Source organism: Pyrgilauda ruficollis, unplaced genomic scaffold, assembly GCF_017590135.1.
Source record: "Pyrgilauda ruficollis isolate IOZ18807 unplaced genomic scaffold, ASM1759013v1 scaffold40, whole genome shotgun sequence".
Lineage (NCBI taxonomy): Eukaryota > Metazoa > Chordata > Aves > Passeriformes > Passeridae > Pyrgilauda > Pyrgilauda ruficollis.
This window is the reverse complement of record NW_024525490.1, coordinates 10311758-10328024: the sequence shown is the minus strand read 5'-3', so window position 1 is coordinate 10328024 and position 16267 is coordinate 10311758. Positions and strand designations below refer to the sequence as shown.

Genomic DNA, 16267 nt, shown 5'->3' with positions numbered 1-16267 from the left:
GGTGATACTGAAGTAGAAAGAGAATAAGAAAACTGAGGAATAAATTATTTTTATCACTCTTTCCAAAAACAGTTCCTAAAAATGCCTGTGGAAACTGAACAAAAGAAGTCTCTTCTATGTCCTATCACAACTATTTAGTATATTATGACCCCCTCAAAGGATGGCCAGTTTATTATTTGTAGCCACAAAACGCTCACTATGCTCTCTGCTTTTGCAGAGAAAGCTTTTTCATGTGCCACCGTCCTATTTTGCATGCTGAACTCAGCAACCATGCAACCTCTTACTCTGTCATTGGGTTAAACAAACCAAAACCCTGAAGAATCATATGTGTGAGTTTTGCTCCAAACTTCCCTCATGACGGGAATGCTGAATCCACAGCATCAAGACACAATAAAGCCCCATGCAAGAGGCAGCATATGAGCACCAACAAAGACATGTCTGAAATGACTTGTCACTAATCACATAAAAACTATGGGGCAAAGAATGACTTCCCAGAGCAGTAATAAACTAGGCAAGTGAGAAGACCATTCTTTATCTTTCTACAATTCCTGCCTCATTCTCTAAACAAGTTCATACAAGACTATCCCTATGGCTTCACCTCAAAATCTTGATCAGGCTTTTTGCAATGAAAATACCCTTTTTTTTTTTTTCTTTCAAAAATGAACATTATTACCATTCTGAAGTTTTAAAAAAACCCTCCTCATTTACCAGTTTTGATGACAGCTGAACACAATTGTCCACATCTCTGAAGCTCTCAGTCCTTGCTAAACCTGCTAGGGAATTTGCAGTAACTACAAATTACATTTTGCACTGTAATAAAACTGCATTATATTTCAAGGCCTGCACTGTTTGCTCTTATATCCATGTTTCTTTATTTTAATTGTTGTATTTTAAGCAAAAGAGCAGTCATACTATTGCTACTCAACACTGTTACATAAAGACTGACAAGTTTTCCATCAGCTCAAGCTTTTGGTGTACATAAAAACTAGACAAGGAGTATAAAGTTTTGTTTGAAATGCCTCTCTGTGTTGGCAAAGATCATTTACTCCTCCAGGAGGAAATTGAATTAAGGCATCAATTTGTTAAGCACACACAGAAGTCTCCCGTCCTTGTTTTTAAATAAAGATATGAACTAGTCTTCTTTTTAAACCCAGATTTAAAATGGTACCCTTATGCCAATGTGTTCCACAGCATGTTATTAATAACCATTAAAAGTGTATTAATTATTGAAAAAATGTATCACTGTCTTGAGTGTAGACTTGTTAAAGAGCTTAATGGGCTATCACTTTCCTGTGAATTCACATTGTTTTTTGGCTTATACATTTCCAAAAATCCAGAAAAAAAGACTGTTATTTGTACATTTTAAAACAAAAGAAATATTGTATTGTAAATATACAAATTACTTTAATTAGTGTAGACTGGTTCTAGTATCTCTCTTTCTTAGAAAGGAGGAATTCCAATTTACATAGAAGAGGTAGGATTTCACACTTATGAGAAATATAGCCTAATCATCTTAAAAAATCTTGCACATTAAAATTGCAGGATCTACAATTTGTCACAAGAAAGAAATACCCAGGTCAATAAATACTCTTAAGTCAAGTTAAATTTGCAGAGACATAGTTTTAAAAATAAATTGGGAACTTAGTATTTTGACCACTAAAATTGGAAACTTCAGAATAGAGAACAACAGCATTATGTCCCCAAAACCATACCAGTTCACATTAAGAAAAGAAACTAGTAACTTCTCAACGAGCACCATTGCACTGGAGCTTTGACAGCTGATTAAAACCAAATCATATTGAAGCATTGATTCTGGTGACCCATAGCCCAGCAGATAAATTGCAAGTGCAGCCGTCTATAAATTTGCAAGACCTTAGCTATTCAGGCTTTGAAGCAGGTATAATATGGAAGATTAATGGCAGATGAGAACTTGGATCAAGATTCTTTAGAAATGTGACAGCTGAAAAGGTTGATCTGATTCATGAGTGAATCTATATGCAGCAGAATTCATAAATTCTGCTGCTGCTGCAGGTATGTAATTTGACTCTGTGGTGCTTTAGGCCTGAGAAATATGGAACAGACCTTCCACAGTGATGCTTTGAAATGCTGCACATGGCAGAAGTTAAGCAGAAACCCAGGAAACATCCCTTTGAAAATGCCATTGAGGGCCAGCTTTCAACATGATACAGATTGATATTGGACACCACTGCCTGTGCAGCTGTGGAGATTTGTAGGATCTAGCTCTTCATATATTGCTAACACCTACTTCTAAGCAAGAGAGCCAGCTGCCAGAGCACTGTGGTCATGGTTACCTGATGCACACAGCTAGGCATGCAGGAGGCACGCAGGGGATTGGGTTTCTTTAAGCCTGCTTGGCAGTGCCACAGCACATACAGCACACAAGGTGATCTACTGTGCCTTCTCCTGTGACACCCTGAAGGCTCTCAGGATCCAAGAATGAGGAACCACCTTGACTTCAAGTATATGATGTCTCCTTTGCCAGACAAGGATCTGGGTTGATAACACCTTCAATAATTAAAATAGTATTTATTTGTATACAGAATACCAGTAATGCGAGCTATAAACCATAGGAATTTTACCTAGTATACACAAACAGATCCCTCTTATGCTGGGCTCCAGAACTGCACATTCCACTGCAAATTTATATGGCTCAATCCTTCCTTTATATAATGTGAACTTACACTGGTTCGTTAAGAAACATGGGATCAAACTTAGGCAGGGTACAAAATATTTGTTATACTCCACACATTTTCAGGATCTTCTCCCGGGTTTAGATAATGAGTGTGGCATAGTGAATATCCTCCACAAAGCCAGTCTGAAATTACTTGTGAATTTGTTCCTATTTTCCAGGAGATTTACTTTTATTGATGAATAAGTTTTAGTGTTCTGTTGTTGCCTCCACTAGTTCTGCTTGAAATATTTATATCAATAACTAAACTATTTTACATTTCATTTTTTTCATGAGTAAAGTGTCTTGACTATACCCTTAGTCACTGTAGCACAAATTCAATATAAAGATTTTAATTACTTTTGTAATTAAAATGAAATTAATGGGTTTCTTTATTTCAACACAGACCTCAGTCTGATCAAATGCATGAAAAACCTTGGTGTGTTGTTTTCCTTCACTGTTATGACATGAAGTATAACTTTGTTCAGCCAGTTCTGTGGTGCAGTAACGCTGCATTTTAGTGAGTCAGTGTGCTGAGAAGGGTGGCTGCAGACCTGGTCTACAGAGAGGGTGGGAGAAGGAGTGAACAACTATATTGCACAAGTCACATCACATACATTTATGATGTAACAAGCAGCATTATTGGCAATCCTGAGAAGAGGTCAGAAGACCCTTCTCTCTAGCCCCTCATCACTATAAATTGTATCAAACTAGATGTACTACATGGGGGGATGGAAAACCAATGGGAGAAAATCTATCTCCAATCCAGAGAGTGATCTCTGGCTAAATCATCCTGAGAGATCTGTAGCTCAATGCTGCTGTTTGTCCTCAGCGAGATGGCAAACCTCCAGTCACTTCACCTGGCTCCAAACTAAAGACACTGAGCATTTTGCACAAGAGAACAGCATAATAAGCAGCATGAAATGAAAATCTGAAAGAGAGTCACAGAACAGGTGAGGGTGGAGAACCCTTTTGGAGATTGCAAGGTCTGACTCTCCTGCATACCGCAGCTGTGGTAAGAGCAGGTTGCTCAGGGTCATATCTGCTTGGGGTTTGGATATCCCCAGATACTGGGACCGTGCAAAATCTCTGTACCACCTGTTCCAATGTTTAATAAATTTTTGCAGAAGAAAGGTTTTTCTTGTGTTTTAGTGTGATTTGCCTTTTTCAGTTTGTGCTCATCCTCTGACTGAGAAGAGTCTGGCCTTTTATCTCCAGTCCCACTCTGCAAGCATTTATGCATGTTGACAAGACCTCCCTTGAGACTTCTCTACTCCAGGGTGGACACTCAGCTCTCTTGGCCTCTCTTTGTATAACAGACACTCCAACCCCTTCACCATCCTGATGGCCCCTTGCTGGACATGCTCCATATCCCTTGTACCAGGGAGCCAGCACGGGACTTAGAACTGCAGAGGTGTCTCACTAGAGCTACTCAGCTCTAATGAGTGGGAAGGATCAGGTTCCTCAGCCTGCTGGCAACACTCTTCAGCCCAGGATGGTATTGGTCTTCTTTAATGCAAGGAGGCACTGTTGGCTCAGGTTCATCTCAGCCTCCAGAAGGGTTTTTCCTGAAAAGCTGCTTTCCAGCTGCAAAGCTGTGCTCTAGCTGTGTGTGCCCAGTGTGCAATGGCACGTGGGGTTACTGCTCCCCAGGCACAGGATTTTTTTATTTCCTTTGTTGAACCTAATGAGGTTCCTTATGGCCCATTTTCTCCATCATTGGGGTCCCTCTGAATAGTGTCACATCACCCTACTATATCAACTATTCCTATCAGTTTTCTGTTGTCCGGAAACCTGCTGAGGATGCATTCTGCCCCATCATTCCAAACACTAATGAAGATGTTAAACAGCACTGCCTTAATACTGACCCCAAGCATACACCACAAACTATTTGCCTCCAGGTGGACCTTGTGTCACAGGTCACAATGCCCTGAGCCTGGCATTCACAGTTTCCAATCTGCCCCACTGCTTGCTTACCTAGGCTGTACTTCCCTAGTTTGGCTATGAGAGTATTTTAGAAAAGTGTGTTGAACTTAGCAGAGACAAGATAGAGAACATCTGATATTCTTCTCTCACCCATCAAGCTAGCCAACTAATGAAACAAGGCCATCAGGCTGGTCAGGCTCGATTTGCCCTTTGTAATTTCATGCTGACTATCCACAATCACACCCTTGTTCTACACTTATGTTTGGAAATAGTTTCCAGAATTATTTGTTCCATCACATACCCAGAGAAGGAGCTAAGGCTGACAGGCCTAAAGTTTCCAAGATCCCTTTCCCTTTTTGAAGATAGTAGTGATGATTTTTCTTCCAGTCTTCAAGAACATCCCCTGGGTGCCACGTTACAAAGATTATGACTGGCTTTGCAATGCCATCAGTCAAAACCAGCTCATTTAGTATTCATGGGTATACCTCATCACATGTCAATAAGTTTTACATGTCCAGTTTATTTAAATGTTCCTTGATCTGATCATTCTCTGCTGAGTCCTTGCTCCAGACTTTCCCTTTGGTCATCAGTGTACTACAGAAACCTCCTGGATTACTTGTGCCCTACTGCATTGCTCAACCAGCAGAAACCAGGATGATTTACGTTCTCCATGAAAACCAGAACCTACAACTGGAAGAAGGCTTCATCTAATTCTTCCTGATCAAGAAGTCCATAGCAGACACCCACAATATCATGGCATTGGTTGGGCCTCTAATCCTGACCTATAAACTCTCAGCTGGTTCATCACCCATCTCTAGGCAGAGCTCCTTTCATATTCTCCTCTCTTACAGAAATGGCTTGCTATCCTGCCCTGTGCTTCCATGGATTGCAGCACTCCAGTAATATCAGCTATCCCACCACTTCTCTGTAATCATGATGAGACCATAGCCCTGCAGCTGCACAACAAACCTCTAATTCCTCTTGCTTGTTCCCCATGCTTTAGAGCACAGGCCATCCAGAGAGCCACACACTTGTGCTGATTTCCCAGAAAAAGCATGAGAGCTTTCCCTAAATGCTCTTCTCTCAATCACATCCTTATTCAATGTGCATAACTCTGGGTGGCTCCTCCCTGCCCTGTTTTGTTGTTTATGAGGTCCTGGCTGTCTCCATCTCTGCACCCATTGCCTATCAACCCATCAACCACTTCCTCACTTCATCACAATCATCATTTCTCTACTCCTTCATTCCTGTTTTAAAGCTCAGGTGTACTGGAGTTAAGTGTCAGTGTACTGAAAGAACAACAGCTACACAGAAGTTGTATATTCTGTTCTGGAAATCAGGGAAGAAAATGTTTGTCAGGTAGAGTCTGACAGTACAAACTTCAGTGACATACAGAGAACACAAATCCCAAAAACCATATACGAGTTTGTGATACAAGCTGTTCAGTGGCATGGCATAACATGTGAAATCAATTAGAACTGGTTTAAATCCACTATTACAACACATTACATTATCCTCTTTCCTTGATAAGCTCATATAAAATATTTTAATTATACTTAAGAATTCAATATAAAAAAGCATGCAAAAACAGATTAAAATTTGGCACAGACATAATGATATTATATCACACATTGATCAAGATAAAAAAACATAATTCTTAATAAGATGTGGCTTTCAAATTTAAAATTACAGATAACAGTAATATTCCTAATGCAGGGGCAATTTGTTTGAAATCCAGATACAGTGAGGCACATTCACCTTAAAAAAAAGTTATTTAGTCTTTCATAAATTTAGCAGATTTTATTAAATCAGATTTAAGTTAAACACCTTATGGTAGCTTGTTATTCCTCCAAAACAGAAGCCTCCACCTCACCTTTACCATGCAGGACAGCTCCCTACTTAACAGCACCAAGAAGTCCAGGTATCTTTGCATAAACAGGCTACAAATGAAAAGTGATGCAATGACAGACTCTGGCATGATTTTTTATTAAGTCAGTAAATGTCCTTCTTTGTCTGATCAAGTCCATATGGTGCTGATTAATTATCATGGGTTCTTACTTCTCAATCATTTGCATTAAACCACATTAAAAACATTTCCTTCACTTCATTTAGGATGTGAGAAATGTTTCAGAGCCGTACACAGTGACATCTCCAACACACGCAGGCACAAAGTACTGTGTGACTGTATCACAAATCCATAAAGACGATGATCAATAAAAGCAAATCTCCATAAAGAAGGACTGACTTCATTCATTAAATACACACCAACTCCATATTCACAAATCTGATTCTGATTAAAACCAGAAGTCCCAGAACTTTTTGTTCACACACCAAAAATTCCTGGTATATTTTTCTGCATTTCCAACTAGAGAGCACAGCAGCTAACCAGATTTCCCAGAATGGTAACAAGAAAAATGCTTTGAATATTTTCATATACAGAGTAGCTTATCCATGCAAAGTCATTTGTTGTAACACATACCTGAAAATGCTAAACAAATTAGAAAGCAAGAAGCTATTTTATATACTTATATTTAGAATTGCATCAATCACTTCAGGTTACTAATCTGAACCCCAGACTACTCTTCAAGGTGAGGATACTTATTGAATGACTTAATTTATTGAAATGGCTAGAACTGAGCTACTTCATTTGAGTTTCTATATGCTTAATAACTTCATCTCTAGAACATATCTGGAGAGCAAAAGTAAATGCATAGAAAAGGCAGTTCAGCAAACTTTGTCCTTAAACATAACATTATGCTCACAGTTGCCATGGCCACTGGCCTGACACACTTCCAAATGAAGATGATTCTGGATAGGTGATTTCAAAATGACAAAAACAGGTAGACAAAAAGTGCTACCCTCCCTGCTCAACCATCCCACCCTATCCTATCCCATCCTATTTGATAGATGTTAACATTGGGTTCTTTGGAGGCAAAAAAAAAAATTTGAATTTCAAATTACTAATCAAACTTGAACTTAAAACTTCTAATTTCTTGACCTCAAAGAAACTTTAGTAATTGAGAGAAAGAATCCTTTTAATCTTAAATGTCAAAAATTAAGGCAACCAATCTAAATAAGTCATCTAGGGTTTTTTCAACAATTAATACTAGAAAAGGATGATTCCCCTGCCTTTGACACCCGTCTGAAGATGAGGGGAACCATCCAAGATAACGGAGGCTTACGGAAGCTAAAAAATAATTTAATAAAAACCCATTTTTAGGTGAATTCCACTGAAGATACATAGCTTTTAAGGCTGGATTTACACAGCATGAATGTTAAAATGAAAAAAATTGTTCCTAAAACAATCAACACTTTCCCCAATCTTTCAATTTCTTCCTCATATTTTTACTAAAGGAACTGCATTGTATGTTATTGCTACACATTTTGTTCACTATGGAAGTACTACCTGAATTTAGAGAAGATCAAAGCAAGCAACCAAAAAGTGTCTAATTTCTGATTATTGATTCTGATTATTGATCCTGTGGACAGTATCAGGAAGGAAAGGCATCTGAACTCCTATTACATCTCACTTTACTGGTCTAGAGTGAAGCTGAACTGGAACTCCCACTGCAGACACTTGGCTTTGTGTACTAGGTCACCCAATCCTGCACCCAAAGTGCTCTGCTACTCCTAAGAATGGAAGAGGTTGAGGATTTGAGTCCAGGTTTCACCCTTGCCAGGCTCACACAAGGTTACTGGCTCTCCCAGTCCTGATATTTATGATCAGGTATTTGGAACTCAAGGACAATTTCTGATAAAATCTGTTAAACATATCTATGGGAAAAAAAATCCCATTTTTGTTGAACCTGACAAACACACTGTGAGAGAATCACAGAATTTCTAGGTTGGAAGAGACCTTTAAGATCATCGAGTCCAACCCACATTCTAACACCTCAACTAGATCATGGCACCAAGTGCCACATCCAGTCTTTTTTTAAACACATCCAGGGATGGTGACTCCACCACCTCCCTGGGCAGACGATTCCAGTATTTGACCACTCTTTCTGTGAAAAACTTCCTCCTTAAATCTAGCCTGTATCTCCCTTGGCGCAGCCTGAGACTGTGTCCTCTTCTTCTATCTTTGTTCCCCGGAGAAAGAGACCGACCCCCAGCTCACCACAGCCACCCTTCAGGAAGTCGAAGAGAGTGATAAGGTCGCCCCTGAGTTTCCTTTTCTCCAGGCTAAACAACTCCAGCACAATTCTGAGTCTATGAAATAAGGTATTTTGGTATGAAAAAAAACCCTTGTAGGAGTCAAATACTGAAAAGCTAAGACATGACCAAATGCAGCTTTTAAAGACATGAATTGAAATTACTTTAAATGTATTTATGGTTCCACTGCAGTGTTCTGCTGGATCATGGATTACTGCAGCTGTCAGCTTATACCTCCACCAATCTGAAATATGACTTTAAACATGCTTGTGAACATTCCTTGAAAAGAAAATGAGGTGTATCTAGCTCAAACACAGAGGCCAGTTTCTGAGTTTTCCTAACATCCCCTCCTTTTGCATAAACATACCAAACTCCTGCAGCTGATCTTCTCAGACACTGAGTCTGTCTACAAGTGTTCTGAGTGGCAAATGATGCCTTCCAGACTTATATTAGGCAGATTTCCTGGTAGGGATAATTTTGTTTTTTACAGTTCATAATTCTTCTTGTGTTTTACAACACCTAAAGTCAAATTTTTGACAGTTCAGGAACTGGCAAATGTAATCAATGACTATCAAGCTAACCCTAGAGCCGTTGTAGTTGCTGAGAGTTTTGTCATGAAGTTAAATGAAAACAAAAACCAATGTGTGCATCCAAAAAAGCCCTAAGCCCAGAATAGAGTAGTATCAAGGATGAAAGATGTATTTGATTATTGATAATGGAAATGAATTAAACTACTTTTGAACAAGAAATATCAAAATTACTACATGAATAATAGTTTCAAATCTAGTAATTTGTCACGCACATGAAAACAGCAAAATAAAGGCATGTAGATAGCGAAAAATATATTGAGGAAGAAAAACCAAGCTTTTATGAAAAAGCTGCTTAACCTAAAAATCTAGTAATATTTCTGGTGTAATGCCTTACTGACATACTGATTACTCTCATTCTTAGCCAACAATGAGAGGACAGCCTGTGTTCAGGTTCAAGTGGGATATATACATTAATCTATCATCTTCTCATGGAAGTTTGCTTTCTGTTTAGGATGCACAACTGCAAAAATATTGTCATCTTAGGCCAGTCATGGAAGACAGTTTATATGTGCATAACATTTTTCACAAATTCTCATGTTGTGGTTATCCAGTTTCAAGAATTTCTGGTTGTGTTCTGGCACTCAGTGAAAGCAGGAGTGGGATGCAATGGAAGCTGCATGGAGAACTCACCTGATCCTGCCCCGAGGGCGCTCAGATTGCTCTGACATAAAACTTGTGCTGCTGAGGCGAGAGGCACTGCTGGTTCGGGAAATGGCTGACACGTCACTGACATCACTATCTGATGATTTGGCAGAGACGTTATCACAACTTCTGTACTGATCTGTTTGTATATTATACTAGAGATCAAGAAAAGAAAGGGTGAGCAGTCTCATCAAAACAGAAAGCATTCATTGAGACAACACATGACCTAGGTATGACAATTCTCTTTAACTGCTTTTAGATATAACAAAATTGTATGAGATTCAAAGATATGCCTACATTAAACAATGCCTTTATGTCTAGTGCAGAAATGAAACATGTTATTTATGGACAAAAGAAGATACTCGGAGTAAAATAACACACTGGAAATTAAATAGGCTGTTGGTTCTTCAGCGCACTAGAACTACAACAATGAAATATTTATATGAAATATTTATGCAGCAGACAGACATCTCAAGTACATGCATACCATCTATTTGGCTATAGACTATTTTTTTAATTTTTAAAATATTAAAAATATATGCTATGAAATACCTGTACATAGAACTGCATATGAGCCTGAATTAAATGTAATGCTACATGAAGGTATTAGGGACTGATATCAGTTTCTAAGCGCTATAGAAAAATAAATTACATTTTCTATGTCAAAATTTCTCTTTTGTTATGTGATACTAGAGGATTAGTTAGGCAGAATGCTAACTCAGTAAATACAGTATTCTTTTCCAGGCAATTCCCTGATCTAGTTGCTTTTACATCTGCACATGCCTAAGAGCTAGAAGGAGGAATATGTGGACAGATATAGAAGGTAGTTCACTTTTCAAATCAACTGTGACACCATCAGTCAGACAGGTACAAAAGGAAGCTTCAAGCCTAGCAATGTCACACTTACCTAAATCTTCACTCATACAGATATGAGGACCAAATAGTTTTCAGGCTCACAAAACTAAAACTCACTGTCATTAGAGGAAGGTAGTCTTGGCTGGAAAGCAACTAAACCTGTGATATACTTCCCAGGGTATATTATGGGAAAACTATTAACACATAGGAGCCCTAGGCAGTTTTTGACATGACACTCTAGGGAGTTCATTTTTTAGATCTGTGCTCTGTAAAATTACAAGTCATAAAAGTTTATTTGAGAATAATACACAAATCGGTGGCTGTCTGTGAGTATACAAACTCCAACTAGGCACTGGGTTGCTGGCTGAATCACTCAGCAGATGCCATAACTTAATTTCAAAAACCTGGCAAACACAAGCTTGAGTTTGTACAGATGAATGTATCAGGTCTCCTTTCCTTAAGCCAGGTTTATCTTCTCTTGCTCCAGTGCCTTTCAGCAGCTACGCTTGTGCACACTCGGAAACCTCTTGGTAAAACATTGAAGATAAAATGAGGAAGTCAATAGGAGTAGAGAATGGGAAGGAATAAAGCAATTCTAAGCACCAATTGTAAATATAGACATCTAAAGGACAAATGGAGGTTATATACATTTACTGTCTCACTGTGTTTTTCAGGTGTGCATTAGAACACTGCTTAGCAGAAACTCTAAGCAGTACCCAGTGAAGGGTTTGCAGTGGCTGAGTAAAAACATCTGCAGGAGACAAGGCTGTGAAAGGACTCAAGTACCATGATGTTCAAAAATGTTTTCAACTACAATGGGAATTTATCGGGAGGTTCTCTTTACAAGTGACTTCTGACTTTACTGAATATAAATGCCCAGCTGGGTGAGACTATGCTGATATGTTTATTCAAATCACCTTTTGTTAATGGCTTGTAGAGTCTGTTAAACAATTTTGCTGATTGCTATCCTTCAGACTGCAAGATAAAATGGTAACTTCAAAACTGAAACACAAAGTATACTAAGTCTTATCAGACCTCTTTCATAATAAGATATCATGTTTTCCTTCTAAAGTCTAAAAAATATTCAAAGCAAGAATACAAGTTTGGAAACTTTTTACTTAGGCTAAATATAAACATTCAGAGTTTATATTTATGAATGGTGAATTCTCTCCAGCTTAAGTTAAACTGCCCCAGTCCTGAATCAGACTTGATGTTTTCTGCAAAATTCCTAAAGAATTCCTAAAGAATCCTTCAAGCTACTCTAAATGAGACATATAAAAATATGAAAACCATCTGAACACATGGAATGATCTGGCTTTCCATTAAGCTAAACAGATTTGCAATCTGCAAAATCATCTCATTAACTATTAAATTTCTGTTGATTTCAGTGAAATAAGGATTTCACCCATCCCACATATTGAGATTATATCTACAATTATTCCTTTGAAGTTGAGGTTTCAAAAATTCTTTGTTTAAAATATAACCAAGCAACCTCTCTCAAATGCATGGGGTTTCTTAGATATAGTATCAGACTGTATCAGAAATACCTCCATGCTTTTTTTTGTATTAGCTGAAGACAATCTGACTTCTTCTCTCTACCATTGTAATGTCCAATTACTTCTATTCCTCACCAATAGTCCATATTCTCTTTGTGGCTTTTTGTTTGAGAGTGTGCACAGTGAACCTGCAGTGGTAGAAGACGTAGGTGGTCCCTGAGCAACCATGACAGGCTGCTGGAAAAGGCAGACTCCCCCACCAGAGAACCACCAAGGCCAGATGCAGCGACTTCTGGAAGCTGTCCTGCTGGAAGCATTTCTTCTACTTATTGAGGGAGGTTTTGGCTGCTGGCCTTTTTTCCAAGCCACACCTGAATCTAGCTGTTAGCACTCAACTTATGATTCAACAGATGGACTGGGTATATCATGAAAAAGACTCTCTGTTTCACTTGCACTGAATTTGTTCCACCTTTCATGGGGTAGCTAGGTGGGCTGGGGAAGATGGGGAGAGGGGAGAGAGGGAAAGCATCAAGCATGGTTGTGCATCTTACTGGTTAGAATACTGGGAGAGAAGTTAGAAGTACCAGTTTGTGTATCAGTGTTTTTTTAGAAACTCAGCCTCATCAACTGACTGTTCAGTATCAATATGAAACCATTTACTGGAGCAGAGGTCTTCAGTCCTTTATGGTATCATCCTGTAAGTGGGGGCTAGGTAGATACCCTCACTCTGTTTTGCTCCCTATAGTCCAGCAGTCTGAAAAATTGAATTGTTTTGTAGATATCAGACTGGCTTAAAAGACAGTTTTTAATATTTTGGTAAACAGAGAATTTTACAGTGAGATGGGACATAAAGAAAAAACTGAATCCATGTCTTCTACTTGCCTTGTATTGCAATCACACAGCTACTGCAAAAAACATGGAGCATCCCTTCCTCAATGAGATTTTCATGGAATGGCTGAGCTTTTCCTATCCCTTTATACTGTATGCTGTGGCTGTGATTCCCAAGAAACTGAAAACCTTTCCCTTCACAGAAATAGAGATTAGCACAAAAAGTAGTGATGCTGAAAATTAATGCTGAGTGCTACAGAGTTTACATTTTACTACCACTGCTTCTGGATTTAGCTTTTTCTTCTTATACCTGCTGCTCCTAATTAATTCACAGACTTTTACAGGAGGCATACAATTTGTCCTACTGATTTCCTACCTACCTCTGATACAATCTGACAATCAGTCATCACAGCTAACAGATGAACAAAATTAAGGCAATTTTGAAGTTACCCTTTTTTCCCTTCAAATACAGAGAGAAATAAATAGCACTATTCCACAAAGCAGTGCTCATTAAACTGAGAATATTTTACTGCTGCAATACACTTGAATGTATAATTCAGAAGAAAAATAACATGGGCTAATATCCTCTTATATGGTACCTGCAATGAAGTAATGCTTGCAGGTTTCCAACTGAGCTCAAAAATAATATGATAAAGTTCTGCTGCAAAGCAAAAAAACTGCTGCTCTTTGAAACCGCTCATATATTTGCAATAAATTTCCCTGAGATGTTATATTTAAACATTACATCATTTTGAAGTTTCAAAATGAAGTATATTTTCAGTGTGACCACTTCTCTTTCAACTCTCTATCTTAAAGCTTATGTAACATTTCTTTTCCAAGGTGTGCAATTCATCACATTAGGAGAGTCACTGAAGTTGGCAGCAACTTCAATGGCAATTACTAAAGAGTAGGTCTGTTTTTTTAAACATTAATAACAGCTAGTTTCAAATGCCAAAAATATCTGTGCTTTCCTTGCCTGCATTACAAAAACAGACATTTATAAACAGCTGGAATGCAGTTCTTCCATTCACTTTACCACCTGTGGAGCTGCTGCTTCTTGCCCACCAGCAAAAGGAGAAAAAAGGGGTATGATGAACTGCAGATGTGTTAAAATCAATGGAAAGAGCATAGACACAAACCGAAAGAATGTACTTCACAGATTATTTTACAGCTCCTTCATGACTAACAATGTTAGCAATTTTACTGATTATAAGGCACATCTTAGAAGTCATTTAACAGTTCATTATAATTGGATTATCTTTTCTATTAGAAAGTATTTCTAGTATGGAAGTATTCATATTCCTAGATTTAACTTCCAAAACCATGAAGAATACAAGAGTTCAGAGCTTTGAAAATTAAATGAGTATGCTGTCCTTTGACTGCAAAAAAAGCCCAGGTGACTAACCTTGACAAATATATACCTCATTATGTGCTTAAAATGAGGAAATGAAATGAGAAAATAAAATGGGTTTAAAATGAGGTCATTAACATGAGGAAAGGGAAATACAGACCAGATGCACAGATTCATCCAGGGACTACACAAGTCTTGAGATCGCAGCTATCTTTTGAGGCAGTCTGATGAGGAATTTTGTCAGAAAACACTGAATCCTGCACAAAGCACCTTCAGCTTTATGATTGCTCACATGGGGTTGCTCTGAATGCTGCTGGCATTCACAGCCCAGCAGCTGGCACCTTAGGGTGTTCAGGACTCACCACTGACTCCCACCAGCTTCTGTCTTAGGAGCAGCTGATGCCATGGTCCAGAGGCCACTAAGCACCAGTGATTCTAAAAACCCTTCCTACAATTGTATCCAATTCCTATGAACACAGCTCAGCTCCCAAACAGGGAACAGTAGAATTGAGTAAGTCAAACTAGGAGGAAACTCCAGTGAAGCTCACAGGTCAAATGAATGGAATTCACTACATTCTATGAAATCCAGCCAGCACTGGAGTGACTGTCATCTTAACACAACACATATTAAAGATTTTTTTCTTCAAGGTGGGTGAAGGGGACAAAAAGAAGATGTCACATCCATGTCCAAAAGCATTTTCTGTATACAGCCCTAGATGCCTTACCCAGCATGATGTAAAACTTAATACAATCAGCCTCCTGTCAGCCCAAGTATCCTACCCAGCTTTAGACATTAACTGTTAACACATAAGCTAAGACAGCAACTATTGAGTTAAATCCACATTGCCACTGAACAAATGCCATGATTACACTTTTATGCTACATGCTTTTCAATCACATATAGTCTTAAACCAGTACTGCATCTAAATATAGAGTGATGTCCTTTTTAACTACACGCTACAGTGCTCTAATCAGTAACTCTCTTGAATAAACAGAACTTCCAAAAAAATGTTAAGCCAGAGCCGCTGCAAGCATCGTGTTTGTGTTCTATGTGGGGCATATAGAATAAAAACACTTACTGTATTTTGAATTAAAAGCATAATTGAGTTACACTGTAATTCACCTCTGTGCAATTCCAGAATTATGCCACCAAATGTTTTGATTCTTTCAAGCACTGAAACAGCACAAATATGTGCACACTAGCCACTACAGCCTCACCAATATATAAGAAAGAAGGCAGACATGTATAAAGCTCTTCTTTGAATGCTTTTCAAAAATCCTCCAACATCTCTGTTTAAAAAAGGCTTGTTTCAATATAAGAGAAAATTTATTTAACTTTCAGGAATTATTTTGTATATGCATAATTAACCATTGCAAATATGATCCAGTCCCATACTGAAGGAAAATTTTTGAATGGTTTAGAAAATTTTGTGTGTAATAAAACAAGCATATTTGCAAATACAAATTTGCAAAATTATTGCAAATTTTGCAAAAATATTGGAAGAATCAAACCCATGTGAGCTGATTGCTCTGAAATGCAGAATGAACTATTTTCTCAATGTTCAGAACAGTATAATTTCTCTAATAAATATATCTATTTTCTGGAGCAATGGGAAAACACTGCTATTTAGGAAAGAAAGAAACATTTTGGTTAAAGAGGGAAAAACTCTACTTGCAATTGCTATTTCTTGAATAGTCAGAAAATATTTACTTTTCACTATTCCAGAATGCCTATTAT

General features: G+C 38.1%; 1 protein-coding gene across 1 annotated transcript in view; it reads right to left on the bottom strand.

Annotated features, from left to right (window-relative positions):
* Positions 1–16267, bottom strand: part of LOC121358848 (regulating synaptic membrane exocytosis protein 1-like) — a 160263-nt gene that overhangs the window by 47056 nt on the left and 96940 nt on the right. Inside the window, exon 26 of the mRNA XM_041477334.1 lies at positions 9988–10154. Within this exon, the coding sequence (XP_041333268.1) occupies positions 9988–10154 (167 nt within the window). The remainder of the gene's footprint in view (positions 1–9987; positions 10155–16267) is intronic.